At 46.9% G+C, this 20679-nt stretch overlaps 1 protein-coding gene across 6 annotated transcripts in view; it reads left to right on the top strand.

The window, feature by feature from the left end:
* Nucleotides 1-10589: 10589 nt before the first annotated feature.
* The window catches only part of NEU2 (neuraminidase 2), a 38822-nt gene continuing 28732 nt past the window's right edge, over nucleotides 10590-20679 (top strand). For 2 of the 6 annotated variants that reach the window (XM_035545019.2, XM_035545021.2), the window contains exons 1-5: nucleotides 10590-10707; nucleotides 12533-12617; nucleotides 13980-14075; nucleotides 15009-15161; nucleotides 16005-16129. In XM_035545019.2, coding sequence (XP_035400912.1) covers nucleotides 16065-16129 — 65 coding nt within the window. In that variant the 5' untranslated portion in view covers nucleotides 10590-10707; nucleotides 12533-12617; nucleotides 13980-14075; nucleotides 15009-15161; nucleotides 16005-16064. Of the gene's footprint in view, nucleotides 10708-12532; nucleotides 12618-13378; nucleotides 13442-13979; nucleotides 14076-14643; nucleotides 14701-15008; nucleotides 15162-16004; nucleotides 16130-20679 lie in introns of those variants that run through there. The other 4 variants (XM_035545015.2, XM_035545026.2, XM_035545016.2 and 1 more) reach the window with 4 other exon arrangements.

Raw genomic sequence — 20679 nt, 5'->3', positions numbered from 1 at the left:
AAGCAGAAGGACAATCCGATGGCTTGTTTCAGAGATACATCTTAATGAGGTGAGGATGCAAAGCCTTGTCTATAGCAGGTGCCAGAGGGACAGTGCACTATTGCTACACAGAGTAATTACACTCCAGGCTGCGTGCAGAGGTAGATAAAGCAAGTGGTTATTGACACAAATACCAAATCCATTCGTTTAAGTAAGATTAATTTAAGATTCTTGCAAAGGCTTTGACATGGCAGAAAATCATTAGCTCATTCAGGCATCTCTTGATGAAGGCGTGTCCTGGGGCTGGGCCGTGCTGCTGTTAATGAAAAAGGACCTTTTGGTAGCAAAAGTCTCACTTTCTTGCCCCTAAAGCTGCTCTGGCGGTGTGACTCCCTGAGTGCCACCAGCCCTGAGAGCCTCCATGGGCCCAGCCAGAGTTGTTAAAGCAACGAAAGAGCAGCAGGTATGTGCAGTATTTTTTATTTTTTGCTGCACATATGGAAAAGTATCTTTCAGATTAGCAGGGGGTCTGTCTTGTGGACTGATTTGTTTTGTTTCTCTTTTTAAAGAAATGCAACTCTCCGCTGATCAGTTTTTGGGCTTTTCCTGGAGATGTTGCTGTGCATTACAGGAGGACCCAAGGTACAGAGACCTGGATAATATTCCTGATGCTGCTGCAGGGCAAGAGCTGGGAGGATGGGCACAGCGGGGAGGGATTGTTATCAAATCCAGAACTGCTGAAGTATCAGTTGAATTGACATTTCCATTCTTTGTAGGGTTAACATCAAAAGAAATAAGTGGGCGAAAAGTCAGATGGGCCTCTAAGCAGGTGGTCCTGTCCTGCGCTGGAGGAGGCTGTGCTCATACAGCCCCTGAAGGGAGACAAAGCAAAGGGTACAGGTGGAAATGAAAGCACTTAGTGCATGTGGAACAGCTGGTGTTTAAGGAATAAAAGGATGTTTATTTTCTTCAAGAACAGGTTCCCAGTAAGAAAATGGATGACTGGCTAGGTCTCCAAAATACACTTCTTACAGTAGCTTGTTTTAATAACTGAGAGGAGAAGAACAGGTAAAGATGCAACAAAGAACAAGATGGGATGTGTAGGGATAGCTTATTCCTTGCCAGTACCCTGAGGACTGGTACTACCAGTCATTTCACTCTGCAGCTTTCCAGATACTCCAGGCCAGGACTTTATTTTCTACTGGGTCTTTGCAGGATGACCGTGAGAGTCAAGGTTAAGATCTGCCATGTCATTAAGGTCTTTAAACCCTCTGACAACTTGTCTAATCTATAAGCTTGCTTCCTAACATGCAGACACAGAAGTTCCCACTGCCTATGTTTGGAGAAATTAATTTGTGTGTTTGCTGCCCACCACGGTGTGGGGGGGCGGGGGGCACTAAGGAAGTGCAAGTTTCAAGCAATATTGAAAACCATAGTGAAAATATCATGGGGTTCTGACTTAAAGGAGATGCCAGGGAAGGAAACGTTATCTCTGCTGGTCAGGACAAGCTTCTCTGAGTGTTCACTACAGCATGTGCAAGGCACAAGTTTCTCAAGTGACTTTGGAGACCTAGCTGGTCCCCTGCAGACCCAAAGTACCCCAACGCCTACTCTAAAGAGCCCAGACTGCTCTTTCCCATCTGAATGGTACAAACGAACTGCAAACATCTGAACTGTGATGTAAGGATGCGATTTCTGAGAGCAGCTGAACTCTGCGACACTAGATAAAAGAGCGAGAACTTCTGGCTTCAGAGCTGCAGAAATATCTAGAGAAAATGTGAACTCAATGTCAACTGATGTAATACTGTCCCCCCGAGTCTATAAACAGTCTGAAACTGTCTCTTGGAAACATGACCAAGAGTTTCCTGAGTCCTCTGGGTCATTAACTTCATGAAATCTACCACTTGCATAAGAGCTGTACTAATTGTTTTCATTGCTTAGATTTTGGCAGAGAGACTAAGAAAGGAAAGAGAAGTGAAGCAAAAGTAAAAAGGAGAAAGAAGATTAAAAAAGGAAAAAAAAATTAAGAGTCACCAAAGACAGGAGTAAGTAACCCTAAGGCTAAATCCCGTCTGAGACAATACGATGTTTTATTGCATAGATTGAAAATATCTGTTCCCAGTAGCTCGGATCCTCCTGTAAACCACCAGCGAATATGGGGGGATCCTGACCCAGCCTAGGAGGGATCTTGTTTTGAGCTGATGCCACGGTATTGGCTGTGACCAGCTCTCAGACCTGGTCATCTTCACAGGGCGCGTATGACATCCACCTGCCAAAAGTGCAGTAAGGACAGCACAAGAGCCCTCTGGAGGAGGGTAGCTCAGTTTTAGAGCAAATTTAGATGTTCAAAAGCTAAGGCTTGCTCAAAGAAGGAAAAGAAATTAAATGTTCTCTGGACATTTTTGTGGAAATGGAACAAGAGAAAGACTGCCTCCCTGTCAAACGTTCTTCCACAGAGGCCACATCACTGCTGCATGCACCGGGTTCGAGACCCTCTTTTGCTTAAGCAAAGATTTTCACAGCAGGTGCCCTCTGATCCAGATTCACACTGTGTCATGCAGGTGCAGATTAGTCTGCCTACCTGCCAATTTTTCTAACACCAAAGTGACCAGGATCCAAATAATCCCTAGAGAAAGTTTATCAAAGCCTATGGTTTATCAAACCATCTCAGCAACAATGGTTCCGTTCAAGTTATGAGGATACGTTACTCATACTCAATGTTTTTTGTTATTGCTGTTGTTTTTTTTAATCTGTCAGTTGTTCTGGCCAACTCCACTCAGCTTGGAATCTCCTAACACACAGAAGGTGAGTCACGTGTAGCAAGTAGAAGAGGACAAAATGAATAAACAATGTAGTTAAGTCAAACAACAACAAACTGAAAGGTAGAGATATGGACTTGGAAGGAGGAGTAAACCGAGCCACTCCACAAAAAGACAACGCCAATAATGGAATTTAAGGTTTGTGCTAAAACATTTCACAGGCTAAATGCTGTTCCTTCTTACCTCCGGATCGCTACCTTTTCAAAGCCTAGTACCTCTGCGACATAATTTGTTTTAGCCTACATGACACATAATACACAGGGTGTTTTCTCTCCAGTCACTTGTTCCTCCTGTTACATACGTGTTGCCTGTCACTTCCTTCGCACTGACTCCATGTCAGCACTTCTTTTGGCTTGGTCTGCTTTTTTCATCACTAAATTTTCTACGTACTTATAAGAAAGTCCTTGATGATTCATGTTTTGCTGTGTTTGATGCTCAACAGATGTCTGGATAATTAAGCTACCCTATGAATGATTTAGTCTGATAATTATTCTAGTAGCACATAATTTGTGTATTTCCCTGACCCCTGCAGTCTGTAACATGTTCTTTGTTTTTTCTTTTGTTCTTCCTTTTTCTACATTTTTGCCTACATTTTCGTGACAGTTCCAGTTGTTGTTTTATATTTTGTTACTCTGACATTAGCTTTAAATTAAAAAAGCTGATGTGGCTGAAGCCATTGCTGTCTGAATTCTGTTTGAGTTCCCAGGGCTAATGGCCCATGCTGCAATTTTTTTTTCTGAAATTGCTGAGAGGAGGTGGGTGGTTTGTTTTTTTTTTTTTCCTCCCTGAAACTTCATTTTCTGGGTCACTCATTCCAGTGGGGACTATAACAAATTGCCTTTCAGGAGACTTTTTAAACATCCATTGCTCTTCCAGTCAAGTTTCTTGTTTTGATGCTTGAAAAACAAATGTCTTGGTTTTTATCTCGTGTTGATGACCTGCTTGGTTATTTTCCACCATCACCAATACTGAAGACCAGATTCCTCCTCTTGGCAGGTGTCACCTTTCTCACTGTTGCCTCTTTCATTTTGCAGATTGCTGCAGGTGAACAACTTTATCTCTGACTGCTTAAGCCCTGCACCATCCCAGCTGTGGTGGTGTTCCCTTCCTCAGCTGTAAACACGGGTTTTGGCTTTGACTTCCTTTCCATTCGTGTACTCATGTTCCTCCCTGCGGTCTGACTAATACTCTTGTTCTAACTTTTCCCGGCTGAAGAGCTGCAAGCACTTCTAGTCACTGTGTTTAACACAGCTTTGAAAATAAAACAGGTCAGAAAGGTACAATTTTGCACTTAAGACATTTACTCCAGATTTTCTGCTGTCCTCTGCTTCAGGTAGATTCTTCCAATACTCCTTCAGGAAGCTGAACACTTCCCATTCACTGAAGCCCTCCTATACAGCTGCCGTTCCCAATTCACGTGTGAGAACAGTTCTCTCAAATTCAGCTCTGCAGCGGCAACCACTACTTGCTGAATTCAACATCATCTCTCTAATCGCCTCAGTGATTTCTCCAGCACTCCTCGTTTCCTGTGCTTGACTCTCCTCACAAAGCAAATTCTCCACTCTATCTGTTCGATGTTCAGCCAATTTCACAGCTTCCTGGCTTTCGGCAGTTTTATAATCTCTCACTGTACTAATCCAGAACAAACAGGAAGGAAATTTTAGCTCCGATAAAGTAACAAGAAGGGAGAGCGCAGCACTTCTTTAAGGCAGCGCTGTCCCGCCTCCATCTGCTTTATTTCTGTTGTTATTTAAGCCGAAAGACGAAAATTCAGCACCCGTAATGCTGGGGTCTAGCAGATATTTTTCTGTAGAACACCTACAGGTAATGAACATAACTCCAGAGAAATGGCAGCTTTTGAAATCTATGATGCAAACTTCTATGCTGATGTTTCTCTGTAAGTGACTCCTCATTTTGAAGCAGAAAAAGAAGAGCTTGTAGTTTTTCAGATGCCAGATTGTGTTTGTAATGCTGGCAGTCAGAAGTACTGTGTTTTTCCAGGTAAACAGAACAAATCTGATATGGAAATAACCAATGCAGAAGAACATGGAAAAGCAACAAATCATTTCAGTCACCTTCAGCTGTAACCCTGACACACTAGCAGTCTGTGCTGTCAGCCTAAGCTACCCTGTACAAATACAGGTCTCTCCCACCGAGGGTGTAGCTGAAGCCGTGCCCCTCGTGCCCCTGAGATGTGAGAGACCAGCCCTTCCAGGGAAACAGCGAAGCTACAGCCTTGGCCAGGACCAGGGTGGGACTTGTACACACAAGCAATTCATAAATCTTGACTAGGCAAACACAAGTAAGCTCAGGGAGAACTCCTCACACCCTGAGATGTTCTTCAGCATTTTGAGTTCAAAATCACTTCACGTGCCAGGACAGAAGGGATACAAAGGTAGGGCGTCCTCACCACGAGCCGTCCTGGCACAGACGGATTCACGGGGCCAAGCCTGTGAAGGTCCCTCGCTCACATCACAACACACACCACCCTAAACAAGGTTTGTTCATCTCCACTGCAGGCTACGGATCCGGTGCTATGCACTGCCAAAGAGCACTCATGCTCCCCACGCTATCTGAAATAGCAACCAGTTGTAAACTGTTGTGTGACTGATGTTTTCATTAACTGCGGCAGCTACCCCCACCTACTCTGCTCCTGGTCAATGCAGCCCTGTACATTAACGGTGTACGACTCTCAGACAGAGATGCTACTGTGCTGCATGGCTGAAATGCAAAATCGTCTGTCAATATTTTTGACTGTTTTGCACAGGACTCCAAGTAACGGCATTTAAAAATCAGGAAGCTTATCAATCTCCATCACTTCCCTTTCCTTTAATGCCATCATATTTAAAACAGATTACAGGTAACTTTTGAACTCTTCTAAGATTTTTGGTGGATTAATGTGCATTAGGGACCAAAAGCTTTACTGCAAGAACCCCTTCGTTATCTCTCCCTTCCTTTGTAAATGGCTCCTAGCACTGATGCAGAAAAGGGAAAAGAATTTCTCTTTTGCTAAATAAATATCCAGCAGCAACAGCATATAGGACAACACCCTGTAGCTTCAAAAAAGTGAGTGGTGCTGACCAGTGTGACATGGAAAAGTATTTAGCAAAACAAGGCTCATCTGTGACTGCTATGAAGCTGTTTTTAAATCTTGACAACCTGACTCTCACTCTTTTAAGCAGCAACCCAGTTAAGAAACATTCCACCTTCCCCCATTTTACCTCCTGCAGCTTGATCTCATCTGGCTGGAGGATGCTAAGGACCCCGCTGCTCCGGATCTCCGGAAGATCCTGCCATAAGTTGAACCTGGAGTTGGAGTTCCTCAGCAAATTGATTTGTGGTGCAGCTTTGCTCTCGGTCGTACTTGTAGGTTCTGTTTCAGACGGGGTTTCCTCACCGGGTGAACTCTCCTCAGGGTCTGTCTGTGAATCCTGCAGTCGTCTGGTTTCGATCTCCTGGCGTGTAGATTTATCTCGATATTCTTGATACAGGAGCCCTAGGAGGCAATGTAACAAGTCTCAAGAGGTTACAGTGAACAAAAGAGTAGCAGCGTATGGTGGGAACGGGTATTTGTTTGGCATTAGTTCACCTCAGAAAAGCCATGTATGGCGTTTCTATTTCAAACAGGACTGGCAACCCTAAATGGAAGGCCATTTCTACATCTACAGTGTTGCTAACGATTATCTGCTATCACAAAACATGTAGTAAGTCGTATGAATCCATCTGGTTACTTGCCAGGCTTTTAAATGTTTCTTTAAGACCTTGATATTCTCTGTAATATTATGATACAAGCTGTATAAATTGAAAGGTGTGTTGTGTTGAAAAGTAACGCTGCATGCACTGAAACTACTTTAAAGGATCAATTTGATGGCTGTGAAAATCCTTAAGGAGGAAATGCTGGGCTGCTGCATGTAGTGAAGGCATTACACAAGGGAATCATGGGGACTGTTACTTGTTTGTTTTGGTATTGACTTTGTGGTTAGCATTGGACATGTTGCTAAATTTCTTTCTCTTTTAATTCTCAGTTTCTATGACGATTGAAGATATTAATTTAATGCTTCAAAGTTGCCTGAATGCCACAGCACCACAGAAAAGGCTATGACTTCGCACCATCTTGCTGCACATCGATCACACGAGGTGTCTTCCGCATTTCAGTTACTAACTTCAGCAGCAGGTGAAATTGCACAGAATTTGCCCCAATTCCTGATTTCAACTGACAGCACCAAACAGGTAGGAATCCTGAAGTTCCTTGGCCATCTATAGAAGGTCCTGCCTCTCTCCTAAGGCAGGAGATAAGTGCAGGAGGCACTTGTTCCATATCTCTTTCTAAGCCATCTGTAGGGCCCAGAATGTTAATTGTTCGAATATAAAATGTTATTTAGAAGATATGAGAAGACAGGAGAGCAAGAGCCTAGTCTGAGTCAATCTTCTCACTTACCGAAGTTGATGAAATACATTTTGGATCATCTCCCTTGGTTTATATCTGAATCTCAGAAATGTAAAATGAATAAAGATAAAAGTCCTTGATATTAAAAATAATAATAATACAAAAAATGTAATTTATTTTGTCTGAATCATTAGGGATTAAAATCCATCTGGTCACATGTAGTCATGATACTGGATCTCAAAGCAGATTCCACGTGTAATAAGGTGAGAGACAACTGGGTCAGGAGTTTGTCTAGGGAGGGCAGAACTGTAGCTGTCACTGCCTAATAAATCTCTGGACCAGTTTTCACGAGGCTCTGTACCAGTCACTGCTAAAACTCTTCTAGAAATATGCTGGGGGAAAAGTGCAGGCACGAGGACAGCAGAACTGCAGTCTGTGAGTATATCCTGTTATCTGTTCTCCCTGGGAAGACGCTCAACGCTGGATTAAAATAGCAGTAAGGGTAGCTGTGCCTAGGAAACCGTACAGTCTTCTGCTAGCTTCCTACATGATAACTGAAGAGAGGAGACTTCCCCTGAAGTTTTGCATCCTGCTGCTACTTATATAATTTCTCTCTGCGTCAACTAGGCTTATATGGCTTTCCTAAGCATTTCTGTCTGTTAATCAGCACCAGTGAGGGTGCTGAGCATGTGGCAGGCTGGAAAGGCTCCTTGAGGAATAGAGCGGAGAGCCTGCTGAATCAGAGCAGCTTTCAGAAGCGCTGCTCTGTAAGTTCAGCCAGTGCTCAAAGGCTCTGGTGCAGTAGGGCACTGGGTACCTGCTGCCCTACCGACCTGCACACCAGAGTAGGCCAGGCTGGGAAACAACACCCTGAAGCAGTATGGCCAGTGCGTGGCTCAAGGGAAAATGTGCTGAGAAACTGGAGCACGATCTATCTATTTTACTCATACCGGAGATAATTACATTTGCAGTATCTGATCGTTGCGCTTGTGGGTCTGTCCTGCAAGTCAGAGGCAATTAAGGACATTTTGTATTTGTGTGAGGGTGATTTAGTCTCCCTTGTGCAGATCCGGAGAGCAGCCCTTTACAAAAGATCCTTGAGACATTTTCTTCCCTTGCTTTTAAAGAAATAATGTCCAGACAATGAAACTTGATTTTGTTTCCAGGTTCCCCGTCTGACCCATCAAACAGAGAGACCTACAGAGCCTTCAGCTGCAGGCGATGCGAGTACAGACACGGGGAGACTTGACTGACTAAAGGCATCTGCCCGCCAGAACTCGTTTGGAAATGCCACCAAGGTAACACATTTTAAGGAGGGAGCTGAGGAGAGACTGGCTGAAGGTCTTCCACAGACAGCACTATTAGGAAGAAACAGAAAGGTGATATCAGCAGAAAGACAAAAGACAGGTTTAGGTAGAATAAGGGTAGGAGGAAACAGAGAGGGTTGCGCTAGCAAGGACGTAAGATTTCCTTGCAGTCTTGGTGTGAAAGGTACATCTATCTATATGTTGGCAAGGAGGTTATGACTGGGAAAGAAAAGGCTTAGCGGATTTTACCTGCAACATTTTCAGAGAGACCTGGAGAAACCAAGCAAAAGCCTGCTCTCAGTGGAGCAGGAGGTGGTTACGGCACAGGACAGGCAGTATAACAGACACAAGGTGAGGGAACGGGATCTTGACATGTTGAAAGGAGAGCGATAAATTTGGGAACCAACGGACTGAGTATGCAGAAAGAAGCTGAGAACAGTAGTTGAACACAACACTGAACATATGATAATTTAGTAAATGCCTATGTTTAGTAAGTGAGCAAGTATAGAATGTCAGAGACCTGTAAGAGCTCTGTCTGTTGCTTAACGTCCCAGCCATCACTACTGTCACTTGGTTAAAGGCTAGCCATGTGCTCAGAGCATGGGTTTGGTGCTGCCTGTTGACTTTAAGTGCTTAAGCTTATGAAACTGTTCTTCGTAAGGGATGTTTACATAGTTTCTAAGTATTATATTAGACTTTTCCCTTCATGTTTATTCTATTTCATTTGCTGTCAGTCTCCCTTCCTGGATCCCTTGCAAACTGGGAGGGGAATTGCAAAACTCGTTACTAATTGGGGAAAATGCTCGCCTTAGAGAGTGATCTTAAAGTAAACGCTATTACATTTAAAGATATGTAAAATCTCAGGAGGTCCAGAGACATTTTTTCTGAAATTCTCTGCTCCAGTTTCAGGCAAAAAGTCCATTAGTGCCTCGAAGGCAGGAGGAAAGAAAGGGAGCGAGTGTACTCCAGCCACTTAAAATGACCTCTTTCCTGAAGATTAGGGTAACATCTCTGGCTGTCAAAACCCTGTCTCCTTCCATCAAGGCACAAAAGACCTATTTGCAATTGAACAGATGCGTGTAGTGCTATCACATAGCATCCCTCTGATATACAGCACAAAAATATATAAGAATATCGCAACCAGGTTGCTTTGAAGTCCTGCTGGCTTTAGTATTTTATCATGCCTCTTGGCAGCACAGTCTCAGTAAAATGAGGACATACTGGCACATTTGCCTTAGGAGATTAGTACCTATGCAGCCAAAAGTAAGTAACACGTCTGGCAACATACAGCCAGATTGGTCACCGCTCTCTTCCACAAAGTCCAGCACTCATCTGCCTTGCCTGACAGCCCCTGGCAGGCTGCTGCGGGTCTCTCTAACAGCAGCCTCCTGCAGGGCCCTGTCCCTGTCCCAGCGGTGCTCCAAGAATCAGCCTTGCCACCACAAGCTGACAGCAAACTGCAGCCGCTTTCCTCTCCCAGTGACAGCGCAAGAAGCCTCCTCTCTCCCACCGGGGAGATGAGAATTGCTGCTCATGAGAATATCTATCAGATTTTGCCATGCGAAGCGCTACGTCCCTGCTCGCTACATTCAAGGATCTTGCGCTATCATTTCCAGAAATTAAACTGAACTGTTTAAAAAGGAAGCTTCTACGTTCCCAACACAAAAACTGCTTCGGGATGGGGCTAATTTTGCAGTTGCCCAAATCTCTCTGGGCAATATCACAACTCCAATGTGGGAAACCAAGAAACAAGCAGCGAAGGTCCTCTCCGCATACCATAAAAAGGATTCTGGTTGCACACAACAAAAATACCACAAAAGAGAAAGCACGGCAATCCTTTCCTCCACAGCCTGCCCAGATAACCTCAACTCTGCCTTTGCAAAGAGACCACAAGAAACTCAGCTTGGAAAAATAATGCACTCGGCTGCCAGTGTGTGACCATGGCGAGCAGGCGCTGAACGCAGCGCGGGCAGTCCGGGTCCCTCAGCGTAGCCACTGCAGGGGTGCCAAAACCCAGTGACTGCCTTTTACACCTTTTCAGGCACTCAAAACCAGTTTTTAGCAGCAGGTCGGCCGTAGCCTCGATGACTGAGCGCTTCATAATGACAGAAAGCCATCCTCGCTGAGGAGCGGACCGAAAGCTACACAACATGGCACGGCTGCGGCCAGCCCGGGACCCGCCTCGCCCTCACGGGCCGCTCTGCTCCTCGCTGGGGTTCGGGCCCGGCGGCAGCCGCGGGGGTTGGGTTTTTTTGGGGGGCGGGCGGCCCGGCCACTCGACGGCTCCTTACCGATGTGCTCGATCAGGTTCCTCCACGAGTCGGCCGTCATGGGGTGGGCGGGCGGCGGCACCTGGGCGGCGGCGGCGGGGCTCTCCTCAGCGGCCGCGGGGGGCTCCCTGTGGGACGCGGGGCAGCCTCAGGCGGGGCGGCTGGAGGGGGGGGGCGGCCCCTCCGCGCCCCCCGCCGTGCCCTCTCTCCCCGCCTCCCTCCCCTCGCTCACCTGCCGGAGTCGTCCTGGTCGAGGGCGCAGGCGGCGCTGAGCGCCGCGGCCAGCAGCTCCATGGCCGACGGCGGCAGGCGGCTGCCGAGCGGCTCCGGCGGCGGCGGCGCGGGGCTGGGGGAGCCCGGGCGGTTGCCACGGTAACGGGGGTAGGAAGGCAGCAGCCTGCGCGGCACGGAGAGGGGAGCTGCGGCCGCCCCCGGGGCGCCCCCGCAGCCCCCCGGCGGCCTCTCAGCGCCCGAGCCCCCGCGCAGCCTCTCCTCTGACCCCCTCAGCTGCCCCCGCGGAGAGCCCTCGGAGCCTCTCCTCAGAGCCCCCCCCCAAGCGTTCCCCGGGGCTCTTCCCCCAAATCCCCTCGGAGCCCCCCGAAATCCCCTCGGAGCCTGCCCCCCATCCCTTCAGACCCCCTTAGAGCCTACCCCCGGGCGTCCCCAGAGGCTCCCTCTCCAAAATCCCCTCAGGCCCCCCGCCCCGTTCTCCCCCCAGCCTCCCCTCGGAGCCCCCCGTCGGGCTTCCCCAAGCCCCTCCAGAGCCCCCCCAGCCTCTCGCGGCCGCTCTCCGCGTTCCCAAATCCCTCCCGAGCCCCGCCAAAGCCTCGCAGAGCCCCCTCAGCATTCCCCGGGTCCCTGCCGAGACCCCTCAGGGCTCCCCTCGCCCCTGCGGAGCCCGTCGGGTTCCCCACACCCGGCTCCCTCAGAGCCCCCTGCGGCCCCTCCGGAGCCCCTCAGAGATACCGCCCGATCCCCGCAGCCCCCCGCGTACCTCAGCGCACCCCCTGCGGACCCTCCCGGAGCCTCCAAAACGCTTTCGAAGCCGCCCCCAGAGCCCCCGCGCTGCCCCCCCCCCGCGCACTGCCCCTCAGAGCCGCCCGCAGCCCCCCGTGCCCAGCCGCCCCGAGGCGCCCGGCCCCCTGCCCGCAGAGACCTCCCCGGCCCCGGCCCCCAGCTCTGCTCCCGCGCAGGTCCCTCCTCCGCCGGGAGGCTGACTGCCTCCTCCCCGAGGGCCCCCCCAAAAGGCAACAGTCCCTGCCCCGGGGACCCCCCACCTTCGCAGGCACCCCTACCTCCATCCCCCCCCCGCTCTCCTGCAGAGAGGCTCCTTCCTCAGAAGCAGGGAAGCCCCTTCTCCATCCCTCCCTCCCTCCCCGGCAGGCACCCCCACACCCCACAGACCCCACACACCCCACACACCCCACAGACCCCTCAGACCCCCTGCCCCAGCCCCTCTCCTCCAAGCGCGACCACCCCGCACCCGAGGGGGCCCTGCCTGGCACTGACCTCTCTCTCCCCCAAGCCCCTGCGCCTCTCCGCCTATGTGCGCCTGGCGGCGGCTTCGAGGGAAATGAGGGGGTGGGCGAGGGGGGCTTTCCTGAACTGCTTCCAGAGCTGGTGCATATGGTGCATTTCTTCTCCGGGAATGAAACCCCGAGATGGAGGAAGGAATGTAACTCAGAAACTCAGCCTAATCCCTCCTGCCGGAGCTGCACCCCTGGTTAACCCCCCAGGATTGACCATTATCCTCCTCGTGTCTTCCCGCAGGGTTTTGCACCCGCTCGGTCATTTCCCCCGTCTCCTTTTCCTTAGCGTCGCTACTTCCATGAGGATATATTTTCTCGTTTAGGCAGTAAGTATCTCAGTACTCAATGATCTGTCTCTGTCTTCGTTCAGGTAATTGTTTTTCTGCCTCAGGGATAAATCCTCTTGAGCTCCACAGTGCGGTTACACCCGCGGATCGGTTTGTGTGCTCATGGACATGTTGGGTGCAGCTCTTCCCTGCGCGTTAGTAACCCCCAGCAAAAAACGTCATCTGCACCACACTGCGATTGAGGAGTTAACAGTCAGAAAATGCTCGGCTATTCCTCACATTCACTTTCTCCCCGTTGCATAAATAAACATGCTCTATTCTGTACGTACTAATGTAATTTATGCAACAACATAAAATCCCTGCGTCAGTCTGTATATGTAAAATGGTTTTGCTTTTATCGTTTTTATATTGCATTTGCCAAACAATATATCAGGATAGCTTCTAGCCAGCACATGACTATACATTCAGAAAAACTCCCTCGGCTTACATGAACTAGATCTCGACCTAGCACACTAGAAGAGCTCAGTCCCTAAGTTGTTTAGAGGCAGAACGGGAGAGAAAAACAGCTGGAAATGTCTGTGAGGGAACTGAGGGTTCAGATTAGACTTTCAGTCCAGCCCTGGACTGGGAGGTCAGAAAGACCAGACCACTGATGGGGAAATGTGGGGTCTTGTCAGCGTGAAGGTGGGCGCAGGAGCCTGCTTTGCCACTTACAGAGGAGGAGGACAGGGTGACAGACAGGGGGAGGTGTGTGGCGATTGGGTCAGTATGGTATGAAAGTGGGTTATCAGCCAGTAAACACCAGGGCTGGGTGGTATGGAGAGGCAGATGACTGAGGAGGCAGCCAAAACCTTGTCAAAGGGGTAAGTGAGCAGAGACTATCTGAAACTCTGGAAAATGATTGACGTTTTGGTGGCTTGCTGACAGGGAATGTTGTCAGGGGTTTTAGTAAGTGGGTGGGATGCTGAAAAGCTTCTTTCTTCGAAGAGGGGAGGAAGGACATTAGTGGTACTGAGCACCTTTGTTATTTTGAATGTTGGAAATGTAGAGATGCTGTTTGCTAAAGAGAAGGACCAAGAGCGGTGAGTTCTCCCAAGTATGCAGAGAGAATTCAGTGCATAAGCTCTTACTGACACTGCTAGAATGAATACATATCTAAATATAACTTTAAGCTGTATCTACTAAAAAAAAAAGTTTCAGAAATATGCATTAAGAGGCTAACAACTTCTAACCCCTCACACAGCTTCACTCTCAACAGTTAAGTCTATTACAAATTGGAATTTCTTTTTAGAAAAAGCATCTGGGTCACGGTATGAAAAACATTCAGAAATAGAAAGCATCTTCTCAGGATCCCATAACTGTTAAGTAACTTGATCCTGTCTGTCTTTCTTTTTTCTTCAGATTTTCCAAAACAATTTCACCTTTGGTCTAGATGAAAACCTGGAAAATGTCGCTAAAAGTATTAATGATAATAAAAATGTTGGAAGCTATGGGGAGGTGAGAATACCAGCTGAGAGTGAAACGCCCCCTGTGGCCATGGGAAGACACAACTTGTATTTTTGTATCTCAGAAATCTGTTCCGCTGTGTAGCAATGACTAATAGACTACTTTTCCTTCCTTTAGAACTTTTCTTTCTTAATTGTAATGTGGTCTTTCAAAAATCTTGCTATTTCTTTCTCTCCAGGCTCATAGCACAGCCTCATACTTCATGCTGATGTACAGAGACCATCCATAAAGTGAACAAGTGCCTGAAAAATACTTTTTCTCCCAAGTGAGGTGATAGAGTGCTCCCAGCGCTCTGGGACTGGAGTGAAAAAAAAAAAGATACTTAGCGAGAAAGAGATATTTTTGTCCTGCAAACATTGCTGAGATTTTCTAAAGCTTGCTTTTCTGTTTGGGGACAAAACAGCAAGCTTTCCAAATTTGTCATGAAAAATGAAGGAAAGGAAACAAGTGATTCCCTCACAGAGGTCTGGAGGCTGGTATGTTCATCCTGGGTGTGGGAGATCCAAGTCAGAGTCACTGCTGTGTCACTCCTTCACATGCCACTTGCTACTGCCTGTCCAGGGCGGATCTGTCTCTGCTCCTGGAGCTGCTCTGCTCTCTCTGGTCCCTGGGACAGGTACTTGAACCTGACCATCCCTTCCAGGGGAACCCCCTGGTCGTCAGATACCACTTTAAGTCAGTTAATAATGGACTATTTCCCTCTCTTCTTCCACAATTGCCAGTGCAATTTAGGCTGATCTACCTGCTCAATTCCACTCTTCACTTGACTCTCTGAGGCAGATTTCTGCCTTCACTTTTATGCCAGAGCACATGCTCATCTCATTCTTGGTGAGCTGGTTTGGTCACCTAAACCGGTGGAAGATTTTTTTTTTTCTTAGAACTAGCTTTGTGTGTGTGTGTGACCACTGAATTGTCTCACTACAGGGTCAGCTCAATGCAAGTGCCAACACAGTGGAGGTGGCAGATGTGCAGATGCACGTCAGGACAGTGGCTGTGCCACCTTGGATCATCTTAAGCTGCTTGTGAAACTGCTGGCTTAGGCAGAAGTCCCCTCTCCACCAGATCTTAACCATCCAGGTAGGAGATAGGAGGAGGTTTTCTTGTCTTTCGCACTGTATCAACAATGAATTTGTTCTGTAACCTAAAAAGCTTTCCCCCGTATCATCAAAATCAGTAAAATCTCATGATGATTTTGGCTTTCTGACCAAAATCCTTGTATTTCATACTAAAATTCCCTGGATAGTTGTAGGGGGAGAGAAAGAATCTGACTGTTTGAACAACATACATTAAAGCAAATAGCTAAAAATCCTACCCCAGCACCACATGAGTGGTCCTGCATGTGCTGTGCTCTTGTTGGTGACAGAAGTATTGCAAAACCATGACAAACTACAGCCCAGTTTTCTCTCAGGAATTCTTAAGTTCTCAAAACATGCAGGCACTGGGAACTATCCTCATGGCCTCTTAACAACGGTCATGCTCTGGTGACGTGGAGCATGGCCACAGTTCAGTTCCCAGTGGGTGAAGGAGAGTGGATTTGAGCTTGCATATACTCTGGAAGGGAAGAGGGGGGATTGTGGGGTTGCAGACTGTTTCCAGCTTTGCTGTAGTGCTGCTGGAAAAGATTTTAAATATTGGCTGACCTCGTCCATGGCTGCATTAAAAATGTGAAAATTGGTATGAGTTTATAATTAGTTTATTTATATAATTACCTCACTTAAGTTATGCTTGGGGGATGAATTTCCAATCTTGGCCTGTACGTTCATGTTCCAGTTATTTTGAAAAATGATTAACCATTTCAATTGAATTTTCTTATGTGTATCTAAATTCAAAAGCAATTCTTAGGATATAGGTATGCAAAGAGCTTGTTTTCAAACTATGTTGAAATGCATATTTTTAATGTTCTCTTCATGCTGTTTTCAGAAATTAGACCTCCTCTTTCAGAAACTAAAAAGAGAAGATGCAGGCCAGCAGATCTTATTCATGAAAAATTCCCCAAACCCTTCTAGTCAGTGGGAGTTTCACACCAAGAAAGGCCACGAGATGAGGTAAGAAGCCCTGTTTTAATCTGAGCTAACCAAATTTGCAGGGAAGTGTGAAGTTAGTAATACATTTGAATAATGTTATACCTAGTCATGTATATTTTCATACTTCAGGTTCATTCAGGTTCTTTCTGCTCACGTGTGTTTTTTTAGTAGTGTTTTTGACAACGGGTGTCTCAATGCAATTTTATTTCCCCTTTTTTGACGTTTTATTGGGAGATAAGTGGAATTCCTAATCCCTAATATTTTTAGATTGTAAAGGCCAAAGGCACATCTCTTCTCCTGAACCTCCTTTAAGTTTTCACCAAAATACCTTAATTAAATCTATTGGGGCTGGCAGTCTTACTGATAACTAAAAATGTTCAGAAATTCCTATTACAGGATCTTTACATTTAGGTGCTTCTAACGTTTTGATGCTCATTATCGTTAGGACTACTTACTTGTTGACTGTCTGTCATAGACTGCTTATATTTTATTTTAAAAAAGGCTCAGCAATTTCTTAGGCTTAGGAAACTATTGTTGGATGTCTATTAAAAGAAAACCGGAAACCTGTTGTTTTATCCTTGGAGAAGCTTTGAAATATAGGTTGAAATTTGGGGTTTGCCAGGGCTTCATCTTTGCCTGACCTGTGAAAATCCACGGAAATTGTAGGCCATTTTGCGCTCTGTGCAATACACACAAACTGGAGACTTAGATTTTAGCATCTAAAATCCCTTGAGCTGCTGCCCATGGAGAAAACACATGCCCAGTCCAGGGCTGAGAAATGCATTTCTGATACTGCAGCTGTAGAAATGGCCTGGTACAGTGCTAGGCACTGTGAATAAAGGCCATTTCTGCTGTATCCTCAGTGATCCTCACACTGGGTCCAGGCAGCACGACGAGGAAACTAGTTGACGGAAAAGCAGAGGGAGGAGGACCCAAGCATGTAGGGAGAAGAGTCTACTTCTGGACCAGGAGAGTGCTATGAAGAGAGGAACTGCCCACAGCTGGGTGCTTCAGGAAATGGTGAATTGGAGAGGGCTGTAAAATGCAGCACCGAAACAAGGAGGAGGGATGAGAGACTAAGGTTGTGTGAGGAGCCAAAGGTTGAAGAGCCTGGGGAACAGCAGGACACTGAGATATGAGATGCAGGAGGGAGGAGAGGGGAATAACGCATCGGGGAAACAGTAGACTGAGGAAATCGGGTGGAGAATTACGAGTTGAAGTTGATAGAAAAGGAGGGAAGCAATGAGACTGGTTAAGGACCAGAGGGCCAGGGTATGCCCAGATGAAGTGGATCAGACTGGGAGAGCTGGAGGGCAGAGCCTTGACGTTGCTGCACAATGAGACCGTGACTGGGCTGAAACACCTGAGGAGCAGAGACTGGGTGGGATAGGTGGGCAGGCTGAGATGAGGCTCGCCACTGGCTGCAGGCTGGAAGGATGCTTCAGTAGAATTGTATACGTTGCTGCTTGCTGTTCTGTATGGTTCTGTGAAACCTGAGATTTTGACACTAATGTTTTAATATCTACAGGGACTGTTTTTCACAGAAGACTGTTTAGTTTTTAAAATTCCCTCCCCGCCCCCCAATACTGTTGTTCTTAGGCTTTTTAAGATTTAGGTTGTGCAGAAAGAGGGGCATGAAAAGAATTATTTATCTACCTAAGAGAGAAAAAAATGTTGTGGGGTGACAAAATATATAATGGTTTGGGCAACACACATTTGCCCCAGCTATTCCTGACTTCACCACTTGCAAGCTGGAGCCCCATTGGCAGCATAGGGACGAGGTGACCATCAGAAATTTATTTCATAAGCAGAAGATAACTCCTCGAGTATGGTGTAAGACCTCAGGTCTCAGCCTCTCTAGAGGCTTTCTGGTTAAATCAGGCTATATAAGCAGTGCCCTCTGCTGCCCAGGACAAATAGTGCTGTGCTGTGGGAAGCTAACCCAAATTTGCACAAACATCTTTCAGTGCTACTCTATTTTACATAGACGGTGTTTCTTTCTGATATATGTGTTTGCATGAATTCAATCACGATAGACTCCCTCTCTCTGCTGAAGGTGACTGCTTGTATTCACCGTCGAAGCGCTTCTATTCTATTAGCTCAGATCAAACATAATCCACTGATTTTAGATGATCCTTATTTCTCTGCATTGGAGGTTTCATAACCAGCCTAAAGAAGCAGATTGCTCTGCACTGTTAAATCAGTGACCTTGCAGTGAGCTTTGCAACATAAAATTTCACATTGAGTTTCTTCTCTAGTGTATCTACTGGCCCATAATGAATATGTATCATTTCTAGCATCTGACTCTCCATCTGACAGTGGGAAATGGTAGGTAAATAATATAATCCTGTTGCTAAAATGTCTGTGTTGTATTAGAAATAAAGCGAAGTCAGCATTCTGTTGGCTGATAATATAGGGCAGATAGCGATTGGCGGATCTCCTTTCTTGGGTTTGAAATGAATGATTGGCTGCTCTCTGTGGGAGCTGCTTTCAGCTGAGGCTGACAGTTGTGGATGGACACCGTGGGTGGATGTTTTTCTGTGATCTCAATCTGCACAATTGTTGCTGCTACAAAGCTGGAAGGACTGATCACAGTGGGAAGGAGCAGCTTTTGTTGAATTTAGTTCCCTCCAGGCCTTTGGCTTTGGTTATGCTGAAGAACGGAAGTTGTGCTAGAAGCTCAGCACTGAAGTGTGCAGAGCAAGTTAGCCGAGTAGCTGGAAGTGGCTCATCGCACTCGAGGTTTGGGTGTTTGTGCTATGTGGAAGACTGGGAGGGAGCCACAGGATCTTGTGGAGAACTCTAGAGAGCTTAGGGGGGGCTGGGGGTCGCACAGGAGAAAGGTCATGGGAAAAAAGTCATTTGAGAACAGGTAGGCATAAAAGTGCTTTTAATAAGTGTTTTGAGGAGGGTGCATGGCAGATTTTGGAGCACCAGCAATGTTTGAGGCCAGCTTGAAAAACTGCAGGCCTTGGTTTTCAGTGTCTGAGATCAACGAACTGTTCTGCTATTCTCACAGCTTGGAATGACACCTAGACTTAAGTCACTGGTGGGTTTGAAGGAGTCTGTAGTGCTCCTCCTTATTCAGAGTGTTAAAGTCCATATCCCATCTGAGTTCAATTCCAAAAATACTCCTTTTCCTGTGCCATTTACTATGTTCCCCAGTTGTGTTCACTTCCTGTCCTAAATTATGTAGCAAGGGCGCATGTGAAGTGACGTCCCTGTCTGTGAACACATTTGTGCCAGACCTGCTGGCTGCCTTCACGCTAGGAGAAGGGATTGTGCCTGCCCAGCCCTCGCATTTATCCAGTTGCTGTAGAGACGCTGCTGAATGTGAAGAGATGCGGCAGCGATGCCCCACCTGCCCTCATCCCTGCAGTGGTTCGCTGCTGAGAATCCCAGGTTCTGCTCAGAGGTGCCCATACTCTCCTTTCTGCAGAACTCTCTTCTGCTTTCAGAAGAACTCTCTGCTGAGAGGTACTTTTTTGTTGTTGTTGTTGTTGTTCTGGGAGAGATTAAATGCATTTCTTGAGATCAGTGATAATATTTTGGACGTCTTACCTGCACAATGGACTGATTTCCCCTGTAGAAGGGGGAGGACAGCAGTTATTGCAAATAATGGCAATATCCTTAGGATCCTGCAGGCTTTTCACAATGCAAATTTCTAGTGGCTCTCTTAAAAATTACAGCTGATCTTTCAGAGAAAGGAGAAGGAAGACATGGGCTCAGTTTGAGCTGGAACTCTGGTTTCATTCTCTGTCAAATTTCTCTGCTCAGCTGCACGAGGCGATGCCACTCAGCAGTGCTTTTAGCAGACACATGACTTAGAACTTGTACTGACCTGTCAAGCTCTGCGCACAGCAGCCTCTTTGATAAAGACTGACTCCCAGCGCAGGCTCATTGTTTCCAGCTCCAGGGGGAACCAGAATGCGTGTTTCAGAGCTGCCTAAGTCGCAGTGTCAGGATGTCAGAGACTGACAGCGATGATTATGCCGCAAGGAGAGGAAGACAGATGGCTATGACATCTCAGCAGACTGTAACTGTCTAGTTTCATATGCTCAGTTTAATGCCAAAGGGCAATCAATTTCAGCCAGGGCAATTAATTTATTTAAATCCAACTTGTCAGTTTGGCTAATTTTTTCACTGGAGTCCTCTTTGTGCGTTATACCAACATAGCTGGGTTCAGCCACTAGAACCACACGGTGCAGTATAATGCCCACACCCTTAGAGGGCAAGTGTTCAGTGCTTTCGGCTTGGTTTTCTGTTGTACAGGTAGGGACCACCTCACAGTTATACACACAAGTGATAATGAGCTGGAGAGGGATTTGGGGAGAATACATGACTGAGGTATTACAAAATGTAAGGCTAGGTAGCTGCTTATCTTTCTGCCTGGCTGCAGTGGGCAAGAGAGCAGGAGTGTGGGTAAACTTCTTGTCTGTGTACAGAGCAGCCATAGCACCGCGAGACATAGCACCTCTAAGACAGGGCAGATGAGATTTTCACTCTGTATGCAAATCCTGCACCTATTTGTCGGTCGTGTTTGGACCTGCCTGCTATTTGCTTTCGGCGTG

This window comes from Cygnus atratus, chromosome 9 (assembly GCF_013377495.2).
Source record: "Cygnus atratus isolate AKBS03 ecotype Queensland, Australia chromosome 9, CAtr_DNAZoo_HiC_assembly, whole genome shotgun sequence".
Classification (NCBI taxonomy): domain Eukaryota; kingdom Metazoa; phylum Chordata; class Aves; order Anseriformes; family Anatidae; genus Cygnus; species Cygnus atratus.
This window is presented reverse-complemented; position numbering and strand designations above follow the sequence as displayed.